At 39.2% G+C, this 22,135-nt stretch overlaps 1 protein-coding gene across 1 annotated transcript in view; it reads right to left on the reverse strand.

Annotated features, from left to right (window-relative positions):
* The window catches only part of LSAMP (limbic system-associated membrane protein), a 637,087-nt gene that overhangs the window by 35,812 nt on the left and 579,140 nt on the right, over positions 1-22,135 (reverse strand). The window contains exon 4 of the mRNA XM_003797713.2: positions 6,162-6,296. Within this exon, the coding sequence (XP_003797761.1) occupies positions 6,162-6,296 (135 nt within the window). The remainder of the gene's footprint in view (positions 1-6,161; positions 6,297-22,135) is intronic.

Below are 22,135 nucleotides of genomic sequence, written 5' to 3' on the forward strand. Positions count from 1 at the left end.
TGACGACTATTATTGTGCTAAACCTGTCCTACACCTGAGCCAGACTCCACACTTCCTACCATCACACACACCTCTGAGGTTCACAGCTGTGGCACCTCAAGATAATATTAACATGGTCAATGCCTTTAAGCCCCTCTGGCATGAGACCAGGAATGTAGGTCCTAGTTGTTCACGTTTCTAGAGAGTTCTTTCTTACTTTGAAGGTTTCCTTTTATTTGGCAGGAGCTTATTTACTGTCCCTACTGCTCAAGGACCCAGAGGAAAGAAATGGTTTTTCTGATCGAGATTTTGGGAAGAAAACACTGGGCCTGTTCGGCTTACCTCTTTCCCTTCTTTCTTTGGGGACCAAGATTTCCTCAGGGAGTAGAAATCTCCTCTGTTTCTCCATGCCCACATCTTACTTGGGGTTTCTCCTTCCTGCTTTCCATGGGCAGGTCTGCCCCAGCCCAGCGCTGCCATGACCGAGAAAGTGAGTCGGCCACGCTGTGCCACTGTCTCTAACCACCTTGGCCTCTAGAAACAGGAACATTAGGTCTCTCAGACTATTTCTTTACTTATTTCTAAAGTTATCTGGAAGCTGAGAGACTAAGTAGAAAGCTATTTGTCAGCCCTTCAGAGACCCCAGCATAGGGAAGCTGGTGGTAAAATAGGGTTGAGCTCTTGTAAGTGCATTATCTTGGAACAGGATGACACCCATTCCAAAGTCCCACCACTTGTTTTTCTCTTTAAAAGCACAGGAAATTTTGTATGCCAGGGTAAATCCATGGAAGTTGATTAATGTACAAAAAGATCATCATTCTTAATATTTCTCAAATGATAACATGGTGCAGATGTATTCTTTTATGTTTTATTGGGATGAACATTTCAAAATTCATCTATAATGAATTCTGTATAGGTGAGGCTAAGAAAGGTTGTTATAAATCGTACTTCAGCAGGCCCAGTGTAGTTAAAATAATAGATGTCCTTGCTTAAAATATAGCTATAATAAAAATGTGGCTTCATAAAAGTGCTGTACTGAGAGGTCCATTGTTATTTCTTATGTGACTTTGAAAGAGTTTACAATTGTCAAAGGACTCTTTCAGTTTTTATTCCAGGTTCTGACAATATTAATAGGGCCTTTCCTCTTCTGACATTATCAATGACAAGATTCCTTCAATCAGAACAAATAAAATAACAGCAAAAGTGGCATAGAAAGCAAAATTTCATCCATTTAACATTACCACTATTGGGAATAATAGTATGAAGATTTTAATTTATAGGCATTGACCATATGTCAGCATTCTACTAGGCTTTAGTCTTCCTTTCATTCAAGTAATAGCCCTAGAAGGTAAGTATTATTACCCCCTTTTTATGAATGAGAAGACAGACCTGCAGAGGCCTTGACCAAAGAAGGAGAGGAACTTGTCCAAATTCACATGGTCAGTATTTGGTGGAGTGTGAATTTGAACCCTGGTCTATCATGTTCTGAAACCCATGCTCTGAGTCTCTCTGCTCTAGCACTTTTATTTGAATGAGTTGTTTTAGAAAGCAATATAGTCCTAATAAGGAAAAATAATATTAATAAGAACATGCTAGTAGGTAGAAAGATGAATGCTTCCTCTTTGTGCTATTTACAGGGTGCCAACAAGCAGCCCAACTTGTGGTGACATGGTGGGTATAAACCTGCATTAGTAGTCAGGAGACGCATGCAGCTTTAGTTTCCACCTGTGACACTCAGGTTGTCCCCATAGATGTGACATCCTCCTATAGCTTTTCAGGATGTAGATGATGACACCTGCCTACCTATCTCATGGGTTTGATGTCAACCTCTAATGAGGTCATTCATATGACTGCACGTTTAATATCTAAAGGGATTACATTTATTATTTTATACTACAATTATTCTCATGTTTTAATGGAAGGACAGAGGGCTTTGGAGTTATACATGGGGTAGAGTCCCAAGTCTACCACTCACAATTTCTTAGATTTTGCAGTGGAAAATATGCACATTTGCTGGGCTTTGTTCTTGGCCTCACTACATGGAGCTCCTATTGATTCTATCTCAGGGTTAGTGTGCAGTGATATTACAAGGCAGCGGAGGCAGAGGGTACAAGCAATAATAAAGTCATTGTCTGTAGAGAGTTTAGGAACCATAATAAGACTAAGTTGTTTTTATTTGTTTTTTAATCACCATGTACTAGCAATACTAAACTAAACATACTAACAAGGTCTGGGATAAAGTAAGTACTTCTCCTGGCTGGGGAAGACCAGGCCCAGTTCACTCCCCATTTCCTTGGCCACTGTCAGTGTGTGATGATGACAGTGAATGAATCTGAAGTCTAAGGATATAATTTTGGGATTCTGCAGGTGCTCAAAAATTGTCTCTTACAAAATTACAGTATGAAGTTATAACACTCTGAATTCCCACTGAAGATTTCCTATGAAATTGTTTTCCTAAAGTTTCTTTACTAGATTGTTTTTTGGATCAAAGCACTAAATATTCCAGTTAAAAATACATGTATGTAGTACATTATCTGGAGGCAAAAGTTTTTTTCAGTCACAGTTGTATCTGCTTCCTCTAAATGAGTGGCTATCAGATGTAAGAGTAAGCGTACATTTAAAATATCAACATCCTAGGTCTCTAAGCACCTGTGTTGCTCTGGATACCAGACTGGAGGCAGAGCTGAGTTCAAAGAGAAATCAGTAAAGGAAAAGGAAGTTGTGAGGAGTGCTCATGTGAACCTATTTGCAGAAAGAGAGCTATGGGAAGGCAGAAGATGAGATCAGGAGCTGATCAGTGGAGTGGGGGCAGGGTTTAGAGCTGGAAACAGCTTTTAAGAAGAATTTCTTCAGTAGTAAAAAAACAGTCCAGTATAGAAATATCCCAGATAAAATTAATAATATGTATTTATTCAACATTTATTCTGTGCTAGATATTATCCTCAGGATACTGGGTACTAGGGTGAGATAAACTTATAAGCAGATACTTTAAATGTACTCTGAGAACTGAAAGGGAGGAATTACACCCGGAACTTGCAATGAAAGGATGGACTGTCCTGAGGATGAGTTACTGAAAGAAATTTGTAGCTGTATTGTGCGTAAGATACAGAAAGTCTAAAGTCATGTATCTATTGTATAAATTTTACTAAGCTTATTTAAGTGATGCCATTTTGAGCCAATTTTCAGTTTTCTGTAAATTCTGGGACCTCTTACCAATTAGAAAATAGATTTTGCATATAAAAGGCCTATGTGCAATGCTGTAGACCAAGTGGAAAGAAAGGTCTCCAAAGGAAGTAAAATGAAGAGACCATGGAACCCAGTCTGTGAGCACAATAGGAGAAAGTGTTACATGCCTGGTTTCCTGTTTTACCATTCAGTGTCTTGCAACAAGCATCTGTTGGCAACTGAGTAAGTGAATTGACGACATGCTGGTGAAAGAAAGCTACCATCACTGGGGTTTATTTATTTATTTATTCTAATGATACTCAAGGTCTTTTCATTAGAATAACCTATTCAACCAGTAGTTATGTTAGCCATACTGATCCCCTGACTTAGTGCCAAAGACTGTTTTGAAAAGGTAGAGAAATTCATTTAAATAATAAGACATTTCATAGCAGACAGGCTTAGATAGAGTGAGAGAGGTGATCCTAGATATTTCTCCGTATGTGAGAGTTTTGTTAGGCAAACTTGGCCTTTATAATTCAATCTTAGAGACTTCATCTGCTTCATACAATTATATTTAAGTAGGATGAATTGCTTAAACCGGACAACTGGTATGATGACAAGTTTTAACACAACATAAAAACAGCGTATGAAGTTTTGGTAAAAAAGGTGATTCCAAAGGAAATTGATCTTAGAATATTCTTCCTGATTCATGATCAGTATCATTTGCAAAGTTTGGAGAAATGTTAAGAAGATCAAGTTTACCCGTGAGTTTTTCACCTACTCACTCAGTAAACATTTTCTGAGTAATGTTTATAAGGTCAGGTATATGTTACGTCCCGCTGCTTAGGACACACTAGATGTTTGACTCAACTCTAATTTTCCATATCATTCAGCAGTTGTCTTTTTAGAATCTTGAGGTTCTGGCTATATCTTTCTGTAGTTAATACATTGCTAGCAAAAGCTCACATTTCCATAAAAGTCTTTTCTTAAAAATTATCAGTATTTTCTTCTGTTCTAAATTACACTTTGGGGACAGTCAAGAAGAGCAATGTCAGACTAATTGCGCTAATAATAATAGGGCCCAGGCAGCTAGCTTTGATCTTGGGAACCATCTGCAATCCAGACCACTTTGATGTTTCACACAATGGAAGCATAAATATTTTCTATGTACTCCATGATTGGACTTTCTGAAATCTAATTAAGATGAAGGTCAATTAAGAGAAAATGAAATCTTGACTGTAAAAGTCAGCAAAGAGATGGAAGATGATGGCATGGTTATGTGTACATAAAAGAAGCAAACCTAATTATAAACTTACACAAACATCCAGAGAAGTTGCCTTTCATGTGAAAAAGGTCCTAAAGCACATTATAACACTGCGATCATTAATGTGTCTTTGAAACACACCCAGCACTAGAAAAGAATAGTAATAACTGGCATTTCAAAACTCTATTACTAAAAAATTCAAAGACAGCTAGGAATAGAAGCACTTCAGAGCTCACGCAATGCAGCTCCTGTTTCTCGGAAAGGAGTACTACAAACTACAGCAGAGTCAGATCTCGATTCTTCTGAGTATGGTGAGGAGTCATTGCTGCTTGTTGAAGAAGGCTACAAGCCTGAGGCAAGGCCACAGGTGATAGTGCCTCCTAGCACAGGCTGAGTCACTTTAAGCAAATTTCCTCAGCTCTCGGAGCCTCAGCTTCCAAATTACTAAGGACTAGTGATGCTTATCCATGTCATCTCATATGTTAAACGACAAATGTAAATCTCTTACCCCAGTGCTGCATATAGTAAATAAGAAAAATGGAAAATTCTGCCTTCTCCTCCCCTTTTTCATGAGAGCATGGGCTTTAGAATCAAGTGGACCCGAATCTAAGTCCCGTTTCTTATATCAGCTTTTAGATGGGCAGTTTTACCTCCTGGAGCTCTAGTTTCTTACGCTCTATAATGGACTCAATTCCATTCTACCTCAATTTCAACCCTACCTTGTCAGGGTTGTTAAGAAGAACGGAAATAATTTGCATAGAATTTTGGGCACAAAGGCAACTGTATGGAGGACATAAAATGACAGAAAGCAACTCACTATGGCCTAAAGGATAATTTCAAATACAGATTAAGACATTTGTGCATGTATATCTGGGTATCTGTGAGTCAGGTGTGCATATCTGTGTGTATGCAGTGTGTGTAGGTTAAATGCATAGAAGAGAACTGTGAGAACAGACCTTTGTCCCTGTCACTGGCCACAATTATGTGATGTGAGAACTTGAATTTGAATGATGAAGAAAGTCACTCCTAACAGAACAGGATAAAGGAATTCTCTTTATTCCTTTGCTCGGTGACACATATCATACGTAGCCTCCCCCCTCCCCCTTTTGAACTACATCTAAGAATCCTTTCATCTGAGAAGTTCAAAGTATGCCTGCTTACCTATGCATCTTAGTGAAATCTTCCTTTCTAATGCCCATGCTTTGGGACAAATAGATAACCCAAATTAACTTGTCAGGTATCTGTGTTGCCATCAGGGACTTACGGTATCTGACCATAGTGGCTTAAATTTGTTCCCAAGGCTAATTAGTTAAATAGTGGAGGATACAATATAATCTTCAGGTATTCCCTTCTGACAAACAATGCATTGAGATTGAAATTCCACTTAAAGCAGATATGATTTGTTGCTTTTTCCAAACTCGTATGACCTTGATTTCCACAAAGACCAGAATAGTGACTGCCAGAAACATTAGTACTGTCTGTCTGATCATGTTTTCTTAATTCTTTAGACTGAGTAAAAGACAGAGGGTATTGTTAAATGTATTATGAATTACATTTAGAGTTGGTAGAGTAGATATGTCAAATTCAAAGGCCAAGTCTCGTCCTTGGGTGTGTTCAATGCATAAATGTGCATCCCTGACTGGAGGGCCACCTGTGTGCAATGCAATGCTCTTTTGCTAATGGAATCACTGGAGCTCAGTGGAGGTGGAGGCATGCTCTGGCACATGGTGCCTGCTGACCCTGCCATACTCACAGTTCACAGTGACCTTGACTTGCTTGACATCCGCTGAGGAGACCTCGTTGGCAGCTTTGCACTCATATTTGCCTGACTGTTCCCTGGTGATGCCGAGGATCTCCAGATATTCTTCTTCTCCTTCAAATTCTCTTCCTGAAAAACAGAGGTTTGCATGATTGTCTTTAAAAGTCTAAAATATGCAGCAGATCACCTCCTTTTTCTTTTAAAAATCAATAAATCCACATGGCTTTTCAATAATTTGATGATGTGTTTTGTCTGAGGTCAGATTCCACAGAAACAGACCCCAAGACAAAAAGCCTTGTGAACGTGATTAAGTGGGAAGTGTTCTCAGGAAATACTGGAAGGAGAGTGGAGAAATGGGACCTAAAGGAGATAGAATCCAAGTAGGGATGTGATGCCAACCTAAATCCACAGAGACCAACTTTGACTTGATCTTTCAGGGAGGTCAGGAGGCAGCACCTGTCCCACTTCAAAATTGTCCTGATGCTGAGGCAAGAAGCTGGAGGGCTCATGTGTCCACACCCATTGGTCGCTGGTTAAGGGTTTGGAACAAAGTCGGGGCTGTCAGGAGGTGCACACAAGCTGTAAAGTGCTCTGAGGGTATGTGAGTGAAGCGCTGATGTCATTAATGACACTGTACTACAAAGTGTGCTTTACACCAAAGTGATTATTAGAGAAGTGGCTTGCTTTGAGAAACCATTACCCTTTCTCTAGATCATGTGAAATTCTGTTCAAAAGGATCATGTGCTAACCCCTGTCTTGTAGTTGTGGTTTTCATTGTTCTGTATCAAACTACATCATCTCTGAGGCTTTCCAGCCATGGCCAAGAAGCATGAGTATGGTGGCCAATGATGTGTTTTGTGATAAACTATGTCACTTAGGATTGAGAGGTAGGGAGCTAAATGTTATTGGGTGAAAAACTAGGGTTCAGAATATGGAGGCCCTTTTGGGAAAGATCTGCAAAGTGGGATGCGTACATTTTAGTAAAGAAATCTCAATATAGGCGAGCTTATTTAAACCCCACATGCAGAATATAATCACTTGAGTTTCTTGCTAAAGAGATGGAGAGAGATAAGGAAGAGGAAGTGGATGGGGAGAAAAAGGAAAAGGAGAAAGAGAAGTAAAAAGGAAATGAAGCTGGGCAGCAGGAAGGGTCCAGCCAGAGATTGGCCAGAAAGACCCATGCACTTAGACTTGATCAAAATTGAGTCCCCCTCACCCGAAACTTCAAAACTCATTGCTGCTTGGGTTGGGATACAGCATCTGGAGAAGGTGCTAAAGAGTCCTGTCACCATGATAGGATCTTGTTATCCTACACTAAATGGTGCCAATTATTAGCTCTGCTCAAATGCCCCCAACTGTTTTCTTTTCCTGAATATTCTCTGATGGCCAATTTAACATAATAGACAACTAGCAAGGAGATGAATTTACTGTCCAAATATGTCAGCAAAGTCAGTTAACTAGGCCCCCAATAGAACATAGGGGCTCTTTGGTAACACTTGATAACAAAATTATCTGGAATACTCTAAGCTTCTGTCAATTATCAATACCACCAGTTTTGAGGAAACTTCAATTCCAGCAACAAACAGGCGATAGTAATATAATTTGATTTGGAAGTTCTACAGATTACCAAGCACATGCCCCTACTAAAAAAATTTTTTTAAGTAGTCTATAGTATATAGTTGGATATTTTTTGTAAGGTATTTTTCCTGTGTTTTTTCCCCAATGCTACTTTTCCCTTCTCACATTCAAGTGAACAGTCAGAACTCAGAACTCTTAGAAAGGGTAATAGGCCACTTTTTTGGATTAATAGAGAAGAATTTGGGCTTGAAGAAAAAAAGAGAATTTTCTCATATATGTGCATCTATGGACGGACAGTCAGGCCAAGTATTCAATGCTAAGAATCTTCTGGGTGAACACAGATACCCTGCAGGCCAATGGCAATTGTGACAATGAGTTTTGTTATTTAGCAGGCTGACAAAGGTGCAGCACATTAAAAATCTGGAGAGCACAGGCAGAATAGGCAGTAAGATAACTTTATTGGTTTTGAGAATAATGGTAGATTACAATGAAAAAAGAGTGAAGATTTCAGAATATTTTAGGATTTCTTTCCTGCCCTCCACACATACATAAAACTTATTCCCAAGTGGGTACAGAGATGTCAGAAGAAGAGAGATAATCTTAGAGATGGTTGATAGCAATGATTTCACTTCTCAGAAAATACCCAGAAATGGTGGGTTGTGGGTCTTAGATCTTTTGACATTCTAAAATAAATCAACCAGTTGCAAGAGAGAAAAAGTTTAGTTTAGTAGCACCAACGAAAGCCCCACCAGTTCAGGAAGATGGCACCTATGAAAGTAAATATTAAAATGAATGAGAGAAAACAAAGCATTATTTATTGGGTTTGAGGCCTGGTATGCTTACATGCTAATATGGTTATTTTATGTTCCTGATAAGCAGATAATAAAATAGGTAAAGGTTTAATCTGATGTCATTGAGGAAGAATTTGCCTCAGTACTACTTGAGGATGAAAGGGGAGTCTTCCCATAAGTGACCCACACAGGAAGCAGAGACATCTTTTATTGCTGGTCTTGAGATAGCCTCTCCACTCCTGTGGCTGCATCTATGTACGGAGGTGTCTCATCGGAGTGGAGGAGTCTGAAGCTGCAAACCAAAGAAAGATTTGTTTTCCCTCATCCAACCAGCCTGGTGAGAATTTTAAATATTGAACAACATTGCTGGGTCCTCCCTGTCGTCATTCTTGCTTTACTTACCCTAAGGATCCTCCATCTGAAACTCTTGCGAGCCCTGGTACCACCTGCTACTCTGTCCTACTCACACTGGAGGCTTTTCCCACAAATCACTGCCTTTACTACTCCACTTGGGAATTTATTACTAATCCACAGTAATTTAATAGAAAATGGGATCTTTCTATTGCTGGAAACCCAGAGTTTCAGATGGTAAGCTCCTTGGGGACCATGTTTTACACATAATATCCCCATGAACTGGGGCAGGATTTGGCATGGATTACTCAATAAACATTTTGAGTTAGCTTATTGTAGATTGAATGCTTGTGTTCCTCCAAAATTTATATGTTGAATCTTACTTCCCAGTGAAGGTATTTGGAGGTAGGGAGTTTGGAAGTGATTAGATCATAAGAAAGGAACCTTCATGAATGAGATTATATAAGAGACGCCAGAGAGCTCCTTTGCCTTTTCCTCCACGTGAGGTCAAGTGCAAAGATGGCCATCTACAAACCAGGAGGTGAGCCAGGAAGTGACCCTCATCAGACACTACATTGGCTGACACCCTGACCTTGGACTTCCCAGCCTCCAGAACTGAGAAATATTTCACAGTTCTGTTGTTTAAAAGCCTGGCAGTTGATGGCATTTTGTTATAGCAGCCTGAACAGACTGAGAAATTGCTGAGATGTATTAGGAAACACAAGTATATACTAGACTCAGATTTGATTCATTATATAGCTAAGAAAACTGAGCTTAGTATTGAAAGGTGGCTAAATATTTTTGGAACAGAAGCTGGTGTAAAATTCTACTCTTCTTTTAATGATCCTAACAGAGTATCATTTTACTGGGAAAGAAAGGGTGTGCTGAGTACGCTGCTGTTGAAAGGCTGCAGGGGGCATCTCTGGTCAAGTCCTAAGGACTTCTGTGCTGGGTTATTGTTTCAGAAACCTGCAGAGTCTTCTGTGAACACAGGCATAATGCAACGCCATTCCTTTCATCTCAGCAAGTGTAGTTTCTTGTTTTAAGGCATGGAATATACCATGTGAATCCTGAGGCTCAAAATTCTAAAATGCTCTCAGATCCCCCTGCTCCTTCCCTGTCCTTCAAATCACTCGGCCCAAGGACCCTGCCACCATTTCTTTTTACTTTCTTAACCTTTAGAAGACCCTCAGGCCAGAAACTGACACTTAACCTCTGCTTACCTTCCTCAGGTTGACTAGCCATATGGCAACAATTTGGGTCTTTCTCTTGTTCCTATCTATTATTTTCTGCCCTTCCATGAATGTTTACTTGAAATGCAAATTTTAGTATTTTGGTATTTTAAACATCTCAACCAATTTCCACAAGCTTGCTCACATCGCCGAGTATTATATTTATTCTGGGATCTAGTATTTAGTTTCAATCTCCCTTTGCTCAATGTGCTTTTGTATCTCCTGGCAATATTTAGCTACCAAGCTAAACAACTCCTCAGCCTCCTCATGTATGCACCTCTTAAACTCTTGTACATAATTAGCATACCCCTTCATAGTCATTGTTTACTCAAGTTGTACATATTAATTCCTCTGATATTCCTTCATAAATCAGAAAGAAAGGCCCAGAGTTGGTGACAAGAGAAAAGTATTGTCTTCTGGGTTCCCAGCGTGGAGGAGAATCAGCTAGGAATGACTCCCAGGTGCAGCCTTCTCAATGCAGTGCCTTTGGAGTATCAGATTTTGGTAAAACTGGGAATTCACATTTAAAATGTTGGTTATTTAGATTTCTAAGGTCAACAGGCATTTGTACCAAACATTTGAAATTTCATTTATTGTTGTGGTGCTTCTCTCTCTTACCCTTTCCTTCCTCGTATTCCCTCCATTATCTGCCCTTTACCATTCTCTCTCTCTCTCATGCTCTCTCACACACACCATAGAAACAACTATTTATGTACAAATATATTTTCACTCTAAACTTTTAGGAAACAATGTATAAATCCACGAACCCTCAAATATTTGCTCATTAAACAAAACAGGCTTATTCTTAAAGATTTCCCAGGACATGACAACCACTCCCTATTCAGAATTTAAAAAAAAAAATTTAAAAAAGGAAATGACTACCCTAATCATCATTGTGGTATTTGTCTTTCTTTTGCTTTATTTGGGATATAGACAATACAATTTAAGAAAAATGTAAAATTTGAATGTTTCATGATTTTAACAATGTAGAATTCTGAAGAATTTTACATGTTAGAAAATGGGTGAATCATTATCTTTCCTGTTCAGAGAAGTATCTTTCAACATCCCAATAGGTCAGTCTCTCACAGAAGGAAAGATATGGTTGAAATGGGATTTCTATTCCATTTATTTGTTTAAATTTAAATGGGCAAGTGGCTGCAGGCACATTAGCTGTATACACAAACAAACACACTATAATGAAAACCAAAGAACTGGAATTTACCTTGCAAGGTGTGTGTGTTTGTATATTTATGTTTCTATGAGTGCATGATTGGAAAAGAGCGTGAAGAAAATGTTCAAAAGACGCAAGCCATGAACTTCTACCTACAAACATTAACGAAAAAACGAGCACACATCATTGATGCCATTTGAAGTTTCCAGTACGAGCTTCAAATGCTGTAACAAGTTTCTATTCTTACCGTATGTTTCATGTTTTCTTCCCCCCCCTAAGGACATGCTCACCTATTCCTGCTTTTGTTTCCTTCCCTACTTCTCTGCATGTCACATTCTACACAAAGATGCTAAGAAAAAGAAGAAAGAAAGACACATGAAATCTAGAAAGAATGCCTGTGACAGGGTTCTGTTTATGTTTCCAGCCATGGTTCTCTCCAGATCTTTGAAATTTTGGTTTCTCAGCTTCACATCCCCCCTCGGAGAGATCCCTTAGTGTTTGCAATGCTGCTGCCCAAAGGTTGAAACCACTTCTCATCTCTACTTATTACCCCCAGAAGGGAAGGGTGAAGAGTAGAAAATGGTCCATGACTTTAAGAAGGCAGGGAAGGGGCAGAAGCAACACTCACAGAAAGATAAGGAGACACAGAGAAGAGTAATGTATTGAAGGAGGTGAAGGGAAAAAAGAAAAACCAAACTACCTGAGAGATGTGATGTTAACAATGAGAGTGATTTTTAAGAAAGAGTTGGAGAAGTGGTAATGAAGGAGAGAGAGTTCTCTACAGAAAGACATCTGACTATTAAGATGTTTGAGCTGCGTGGAAGGGAAGAGGTGGGTTATATTGCTATAGAAATGTTCCCTATTTGAATAGTAAGGCACAACAGGGTGTGGATTATGCAAATTGGCCTCATGCCTTCTGAGGCCCCAAAGGGTGTAGTTAGTACCCAGAAATCAATGACTAGCATAATAGGAGGGAAGATTCACAACTGGCTTTTTAGCTCTATGAATGAACATGGGCCAAATGAGGAAGAACACCCTGGCATTATTTTCCCTGGCATCCAGAGAGCTCCAATTCAGTATGATTTGCATTTTTGCTTTCAGATGTGAAAAATAAGCTCCCTGACATAGTTTGAGCTCAGCATCCAACCCAAGGCTATCATCCACTCATCCTTTTCAGCCCTGGGGCCTGACATTCTTTTATGATACTCATACTAAACCATTACCCCCTACTTGGTGTCAGTTTTTAGAAACTTTCCTTCTCTTCTAAATGCTATGCTTGAAGTCAGGATCCCCTTTATTTAGTTCTTTGAGGGGAATTATGTCAAGAATAGCTGTGGTTACATTGTAAGGCTTTACCACTACAGAGACTACAATGTTGAAAAGTACCTATTAAAAGTTTAAGAAATATTGTAGAGTGACTGGTGAATGAGCTATTCTTGCTAGGCACTGTGCTAGGAGACTCAGATATATTATTTAATTCATGACATTTCTGAGATTGCTTACAGATGTGGAACACACAGAAACACAGGTTTAGGATGGACAAGAAACTTGCCCAAGTTTATAATGTTAGTAAGGGAGAGATGAGGTTCGAACTAGGTCTGGGGACTTTCAGAGCCCACGTTCCTAACTAGGTATGCCTATTTTTATCCTTAGAAAGCTGGAAGGTGCCAGAGTTGATTGCATTCTTAGCTGTCCAGAATCTGCTCTATATTTTTCTTCCAAGTATAGTATAGAATGGGAGATCAGGAGCAAGATACTTGGGGAATTTGCAAAGCAATGCAACTATCTGTATAGATAAAGAAGACAAAAACAGCCTTCATCTTTTGGGAGGTTTGTCTACTTAACTTCCTTATTGAGAAAAATCAAATAAAGCCATAAATTAGAGAAAAAGGCTGTTATTTAAAAATATAGTCTTTAGCAGGGCATTGTGGTGGGTACCTGTAATCCTATCTACTCAGGAAGCTGAGGCAAGAGAATCACTGGAGCCCAGAGGTTTGAAGTTGCTGTGAGCTATGATGCCATAGCACTCTACCCATGGTGACATAGTAAGAGTCTGTCTCAAAAAAAGAAATTAAATCTCTACCCATTTATTTTTAGAAGCTCTTCCATTAGCAATGTAAACTCAAAGGTGCATAAAAATTCCAGCAACCAAGAAAGGAGACACGAGGGTGGTGAAGAATGGACTTACTATGAGGAGAAACTTTCTGGGAGAAATGAGTTTTCAGGACGTTAAGAAGCACAAGTGGAGAGAATCCAAGTTGGGAAATTGTGAAGGGTGTGGCGATCTGATTAGCCTGCCTAAAATAGAGGTCTGCACGCAGGAGAAATAAGGATGATGACGTGAGAGGAAGGCACACACTGGGGTGTGCAGGGTGACATGAAAACCCTGGATTCACTGTGGCCAGATACCTTGAAATCTCATTTAATCCTTTTGGCACCCAACGGGTACCAAGCACAATGGTACTGTTGTATAATTTGTTTCCTTCCTTCCAGCCTTCCTTTTCTTCTCTATCAGAAGAACAGAGAAGAAATTCATGAAATTCTACATGCGTGAAATTATGTGAAAATTCCATTGTTTGAAGTCCTTTATATTCCAACACCACTTACTCTCAGTGGCAGCCTGAGTAAGTTGGCACTAGGTCCTAATCGGTATAGTGATAAGCCTTCTCATGAATCACTGTAAAGTTGGAGATGAATTCCTCAGATACCTGAAAATAAGCATCATCAACCTTGTTTAATTGACAGTGGCTGCCTTGAATGGATGTTGAGAAGGATTCTGAAGCAGTGTCTGAGCTCTATGGGAGAGTGGCAAGTCCTCTGTGAGAGCTAAAGGAATATGGACCATGTACATGGACACTCACCCACCCTGGGTTTCCGGTAAGCCACTTGGTTTTCTCTGCTAGGGAGAAATGTATTTTAAATGTGGTGTGTAGGTTGGAAGCCAGAAACTGCCTAAGTGTAAATGCAGTTGGTCCCGCTTGGGAAATCAGGAAGGAGTGCTTATTTTGGAGTGAAGATAATGAGCTCTATTCTTGATATGGTTAGTACCAGGTTTTTGTGGGACATCTTGTGGAGGACATTCCATAGGTACCTGGAAATAGGGGGTTAGTAACAGATTAGAGCTAAATGTGGATTTGAATGTGCAGTCTACACATTGGTGATAATTCAAACCACTGGAGTAGGGTTGCAGAACCTTTGTATGATGATGCAGCATTGTGTCACAGGGCAAGTACTCCCTGTCCTATTTACATCATTACCCCACAGGTGCGGGAAAGAGGCGGAACTGAAAAGAAGGTGAAATAACACCGAAGTACTTAGAAGAGTCCTTTGAGAATTAAATAGAAGCAAAAATTTCTACAAGTATTGGTTGTTTTTTAGATTATTTCCTAAAATGGTGTGTGTGGGGTGGGGGTGGGAGGGGGTAAAGATTAGAATTGCTAGACAGTCAGCAAGAATCAAGATCACTGGCCACTGTCATGGGAACTGCGGGGGCATCACCAGACCTGTCATTAGGATTCTGCCAGGGCTGTGGATTACACATCAAGAAAGATGAGAACAGCCAGTTGCTGTTTTCAAGAGTCGCATAAATCAATTGGCATTTTATAAGTGAATGTGTTAAACTCAGCAGGGCAATTGTACTGTGGAAAGATTGTTAGGTGGAGTTTTCTGGCTGCCAGAGGCCTTTGAAATGTAATTAAAACAAAGCTGATGATAAGATAACTCTATCTGGCCTTCCACACTTTCTTTAGGAGCCCTGATGTTGCAGTGATCTCATTTGGGCTCACCCTAAAATCCCAGCTCCTCTTCTTCAGCTAGGCCCAGTGCTGAAACAGCTCTTACATCCAATTTAGAGAATTCCTCTTGCTTAAAGTCAATACATAAGTAATAAAGAGAAAAGAGAGGATGAGGTGTAGGGTTAGGGCAGAAAACAGAATGGTTTTAGCAAGATCTAAAGTCATGTTGTTGGAATGTTTGCATTTAAATAACACAGGGTGGGCAGCCTTCATATTCAGGGACCCACATGAATAGAAGTAAAGGGTACTGTCATCAGCTTCTTGATTTTGACCAAAATATAGGAGCTGGGAATCACTCCATCAACATTCACTGTGGGTTGCAGGCCTCTGTAACAGTACCCCTCAACCCGGGCCAGGATTTTTGGCCCTTCTGTGAAGCAGATGGCTCACAGTGGGTGTGTGGCAGCTGCAATGTGAGGAGCACACGTTGAGGCTGGAGGCGGAGAGGGAGAGAGCTGGAGACAGCACGTGCCTGCTCTTGAAAGCCATGGCTTCCCCAGGCTGGGCCCACGTGCTCCTGGAAGGCCACGAGGCCAGTGGGCCAAAGCTTAATAGGAAAACAGCAACGATTTGTCTCCACTGCTATTTATGTTTCAAGAGCTCGACAGGCTGTCAGTGCAAGTGAGGGTCGCTAAATTTACTGCCTTTCAGATTAGGGCTACAGTCTGGGACTTGACAAGTCACTTCATTTAAAAAGCGCTACATGAGGATGTTTCCTCCACTTCTTTTTAAATAAAAACAAAGGGAGAAGAAAAAGGCCACCACAGAGGTTTAAATGGTTGAAATAAAGAAAGGTCACAGATTGCCTTTGCCTTATAGGTGGACATCAGCGAAATGCCCTCCTAAAACCCCTTCCAATTAAAAGTTAGGGAGAAGGGTAACCCCTAGGTTCTTGGTTTGATCAATCAGTGCCCTGGATTGTATTTTATGGGGGAGGGTAAATAAGGTCATTTTACTAATGAGTTTTGAATTTCAATGTTTTTATAGGACATTCAAGTAGAGATTCCTTTTTATAGTAATGATTTTCAAACAGTGTGCCATGAAAATTTTTAAAGACCATTAATTAAATTATTTTTGAAAGAAGTTCAAAGCACAATAAATATATTCTTTTTTTAACTCCTTTTTTTTTTTGATCAACGTAATTTACGTGTACCAAGGTGCAAGTGGGCCATGAGATACAAAAGGTTGAAAAACACCGTTCTACATACTGAGATACACACAGAATAAAGGTACTTATATTTTACACTTAATGTTTTAATCTATTCATTTATTTTCTGAGCTCTTTAAAGAGAAAAATAACTATAGGCAAAAAGAAGAAATTGACATGGTAGGGATGAAGGAGATAGAAATGGCTATCTGTGAATCTGAGTACGATTAACAAGGCAAAATATAAATTTTTAGGATAAATAGGCCTAAATACTTAAAAACACATTTTCAGGTGAGTAATGTGAATAGTAGTACATAGCTTCAGAGTGTAATTGTAAATGATCATTTGACAACTATCTGTCACTACCATATGCCAGCTGATAATTGATAATTTAAATAGGAAATACAAGAAATAGTGGTTGAAGAAGAAAGTTCATTCCTAGTTCTTATGAAACTCATATTCCCATCAGGGGTAAATAGAATCATATAGCTCTGGAAGGCCTTAACTATATGTCATGTGAGTGCAAAATGGATTGAAGGCTTTGGGACCAATACTTTGCCTAATAATTTCTATTAAAAATGATTAGTCATGTTTTACTCAATAATTTAAAATGCTATTCCTATTTATAACTCAACCTGTTTTTTGATTCTATAAAGTTTCTTGATTCTTTTTGTCTATTCCTGTGCCAGTATCCTACTATTTTAATTACCATAGCTTTATAAGACATCTTTATTACTGGTATGAATAGATAGTTCTCTGAATGTTCCTGATTGGTTCCACATACTTATTTCCAGTGAAATTTAGACTTATTTTATAAATTAGATAAAGTTAAATATTTGGCGTTTTGATTGTGCGTATGTTAAATTTATAGATTAATTTAGACACACAGAGAGCTTTACAATCTTGATTCTTTTTATCCAGGAATAAGTTAGCGCGTTTAAATTTTCTCTCCATCAGTTCTATTTCTTCACAAATACTGAGAATTTTGTGTTAATTTTGTTCTGATACAGTTTATATTTTCAATTTAATAGAGTAATTTCTGTCTGTTATTATTTATAGCTAGAAAACCACAATTGTATGTTAATATTGTGACAACCTGCCTATTTGGTGACCTTTTTCTCTGATGTAACAGGAGGCTATCCCATTTAAAAATACACCCTCACATTATTCAACAAAATACATTCTAATGGATCAAAGTTTGAAAAATTAAAAGAGATTTATTGGTTTGACTACATAAAATGCAAACATTTCTTCATAGCACAAAATCTTCATTAATAAGGTTGATACATGAATGACAAGATGAAAAAATGTATTTATAATATAAGAAATTTCTGGGAGAATGGAGACTGAAGACCCCATTCTTGGCAAAGGAAAGCATCCCCAGAAAAAGAGGAAAACTAAAAAGTAAGCTGAGTGAGTTGGAACAAAGAGAAGCCAGCTAGTTTACGTTTAAGCTAGCCATTGCTAGCAAGCTTCTTGCCTTTTCTGAAATTCTAGCCTGTTGGGGATACAGCTTACAAACACCCTGGATCTGTGAGCTCTCTGAGGAGAGTAATGGTCATAAAAGAGGCTATGACAAGTCCTAGAAGAAGATACATCTTCTAGGGCATTTCCTGCCCATTAAACAGGCAAAGCAGATACCCACTGTGGAGATTTGCATTTGCCTGGGGCAGAGACCAAGGGAGTAGCTTGATCTTTGAGATATGGGCAGAAGAGTGTATATCCCTGATTACAGAGGAAAATCCTTTACTGTGGTGGTGATGGGAGGAAAATGCTTCCCTCACACCAATCCCTCAGAGGAGATTAATGCTGGTGGAGTTTTACTCCATAGGGAACTAGTGGAACTTAACACCTTCCTAGAAATCTGTAAGTGTGACCTCAAGCAGGAGGCTCTCCCAATAGGAGACTCAGATTTCAGATTACTGTAGGCTACCCTTAAGGTTAATAATAATAACAATAGAAGCTAATATCATTAATCCTGTAAACCGCTGATGTCTTTGTTCCCTCCCTCATCTTACCCTCCAGGTAAGACATCATAAAATCAGAGTGGAGCAAACACTCTGGGCCATTGCTGGAATTCTCCACAACCCGGCAAAGGACCCCTGAGTCCCACTTTTAATTCTACTCTATGTCTCTTGTCCTTCTTTACTGTGGCTTCTAACTCTATATTTCTTCAGTAGATTGCTGCCAGTTTCCATAGGTCTCAGCAGATACTGCTGTCAGGGGTGGGACCCCTGACAGAAATAAACAAAAGGGCCAAATTCCTTAAATAGTTGAATTTTTGAAGCCCTAGGATGGTCTGACCATTGAGGAAACAGTTTGGCAATATCTACTAAAAATGAAGACAGGCAATTCTACCACTATATGCAGGGATGTCCATAGCAGCCTTGGAAGCACCCACATTGTGAACAGAATAGACTAATTGTTGTACATTCACATAGTGGAATACCATACCATACGACAAAGAAAACAAATACGTGACAGCTGGAAGTGGCAACATAGAGAACCTCTCAAACATAATGTTGTGTGCAATAAATAAAACAGAATAAATACAATATGAATGCCATAGTATGAAAATTACAGACAGGCAAAACTAATCTATATCTTCCAAATATTGTAGATAGCTGGAAAAAACTATTAATATTAATATAAAGCAAAGCAAGAAAAGGATTATCACAAAATATGATTATTGTTTTATCTAGTATTTATTTAGTGGTTACTATTTGTGCCGTTTATATAAACTAGTTCACTTATGAAAATCTAATTCTTGTAATATAATCTAACATTATTGTATCTGATATATCTGTATATATCCTGAAAAGGAATATTGGTTATAGAATACTATGTGTGTTAGATAATTGCCTCAGAAAGCCCCTTCCTACTCTTAAAGTTACAACTCCTCCCCGAGCATAGGGAGTGGCGCACTTAACTCATCACCCTGTTCCAATTACCCGCTGCCCACCCCAAAATGACTCTTTCCACCAGAGCAATAACTCCTTATTTGTTATCCCACCATCCCGTCACCATTCTGCGACTTCCCTATATAAGGGTATGTTTCTCCTCCCTCTCTCTCCCCCCTTGCTCTTCTCTGCTCTCCCTCTCTCCCCTCTTCTCTCTCCTATTATCTCTCCTCCTTGGTGCTACTCTGCAGCCTCCCTCCTCCACCAATAAAGACCTTTCGTACAAGCCTTGATGGTCTGTGAGATCTCTGCTGGTCGAGTGCCTTTCTTTCAATGTGTAGTGTGTTTTTTGTATTAGAATACATATATAAAAATGTGAACATTCATAAATGTTTTTAAACACACTTGCTTATATATATACACACACATATGTGTATGTATACATATATAATGTATATATGATGTTGTTAACTGTCTTATTTCTGGGTTGTGGAATCAGGAGCTCCTGAAGTGTGTGGTCAGGGAATTTCGCTTCATTTTATGCCCCCCTCTACTGTTTGAATTTTAGCATAGATCACTTTTATATGAAATTAGATTTAATAATTTTAGGGCAGGTGAAAGACACACCTATCCTTGTGGCTATATCCTAAGGGCAGGCTTCTCATAATGAAAAAGAAAATCTCTGAGATTTTTCTATTTCTAGTATAAGGTAAGAAGAATTAATAGGGAAATAAGACTCCAATTCCACATGACAGAAGAAACAGTAGCAAGCAAGTTACTATTACATAAAAGCAGAACAACTTTCTAATTAGCTGGACAATAAGGCATTTTGATGACCAAGCATGGACAGTGTTCCAGCAAACCTACTATCCAACTGTGGCTGTTAGCAATTGTAACCACAGTTTGCTGGTCTCATAGTGGTGAGACTTGAGCCTGGCCAATTGTTAGAAGCTCTTCCCCCACTACTGAGGGAGTCTGGATTTAACGGTGCTGACCCTAAGGATGTCAGGATCTGAATGCTCACTCAAGTGCATTTTCCCCACTACTCTCCATCCTCTGGCACCATTTTGGCTGATTGCTCTTGGTCCTTGTCACTGGTAGTCAAATGGCACTCCAGTCCCCAGCAGGGACTAAAGTCAAGCTGAACTATGAACCTGACCCATTACCTAATGGTTATTATCATCAATGTCATTGTAAGGCTAGACCCTTCTTACTATATTTCTCTCACTGACTAATAGCCTGCTAGCTTTGATATACCACCATTACCGAGAAATCTCTGTGCTTTGCTATTGTCATATCCCCTTGGATCTAAATACTCTGAGAATGATCCCAAAGTGAGATTCCTTAATGATATAAACTATAAGTCTTATAGGAAAAGGAAGGAGTTCTAAGGTGGGAGTAGAAAGAATTCATCCTTTGTCCTAATTCATGTCTTCCGTTGCCTTCCCTTAGCTCATTGTCCTTTCTCACTGGGGTCTTCCAAGTTCTCTAGTGGCACAGCACTCGGCCTAACAGGTATGAGCTGCAAAATCATTTCCTTGGGGTGGAGCGTGGAGGCTCACGCCTATAATCATGGTACTGTGGGAGGCCGAGGCAGGTGGAGTGCTTGAGCTCAGGAGTTGGAGATCAGTCTGAAGTATGAGACCCCTGTCTCTGCTAAAAATAGAAAAATTAGCTGGGTGTAGTGGAGGGTACCTGTAGTCCCAGCTACTTGGGACACTGAGGAAAGAGAATTGCTTGAGCCCAAGAGTTTGAGGTTGCTATGAGAAATGATTCCATAGCACTCTAACTAAGGGCAACAGAGTGAGACTCTGTCTAGGGAAAAAAAAGTATACAAGTGATAGTGTCTATAGGAAGAATTTTTATCTCTGTGGAGAAAGAGCAGGTGATAGATACCAAAATACTGACCATACAAACATACCAGGCTATATTTTATTTTTCTGTTATATATAATAGCATAGAACTTTGGATCTCAAAAGAGCACTTAAATGTACTCAATCACATATTTATAGCAGAGAAACATTCTATGCAATTTCTTAGCCCTATGATGAAGGCATTTTGTCTTACTCTGGGTGACTGACCAGTCAACTTGGAAGATTTACCCTCTTCTTTTCCCAGAAACTATCACATAGGAACTCACTGCACCCACACAGAATAACTGTCTCAAGATTCAGCCACTAATGGTTTGAACCTAGAACTTATCAAGTGCTGGTTTAAGACACTTAATAATTGCAAGACATATCTACTCAATATGCTACTATCAGTTCATTTATGAGTCTCTGGATTCTATCCAAGAATCACATATTTAGAATGCAAGCCATTTGGACTATAATTATTTCAGCACTTCCTAGAAATGATTTCACTGAAGTGAGACGATAGGTTTTTCCACAAAGACTATTAAAAAATTGTCCCCTTGAACACACTTTCTAGGCATTTCATAAGTTTCAGTCAAACATATTGCCTAACACATTACTCAGTACCCTTTGTAAGAGGACTCCAGCATCCTTTTATTTAATAGAAAACAATGTCTCTCTGGATAGCTTTTTAAATTCTTGCTATGTTTTTTCAAAATAAAAAAGTAGCTATGAGAATCTATGTATTTTCCCTTTTGATTTCACTCTGGAAAAATTATGCAAATATAGTGCCCAGGGACAGTGATCACCTTATCTCAGTTTCTGGTAAGCATGTGTTCCAGTGTTTCTCAAAGTGTGCTCCACAGACCTCCTATATAAGAATCACACTGGGAGATGCTTATATATGCAGATCACTGGGGCCTTTCACAGACTTAATCAGAACCTCTGGGGATGAGACTTAGGAATCCAAGAGTGTGTAAAGCTCCCCCATTGATGCTCTAGTACACCTAAATCTGATAACCACCCACTGATCTGATAGGCAGAGGTACATCTCTTTTCTTTTTTCAAGGGAGTCTAGTTTACAGGTGTTAGGTTAGCCTTGGATCAGGATCAGTCCAATTTTTAGGTCAGAAGAATGAAGGAGAAAAGTT

Source organism: Otolemur garnettii, unplaced genomic scaffold (assembly GCF_000181295.1).
Source record: "Otolemur garnettii isolate 467f Iridium unplaced genomic scaffold, OtoGar3 scaffold00122, whole genome shotgun sequence".
NCBI classification, from domain to species: Eukaryota; Metazoa; Chordata; class Mammalia; order Primates; family Galagidae; genus Otolemur; species Otolemur garnettii.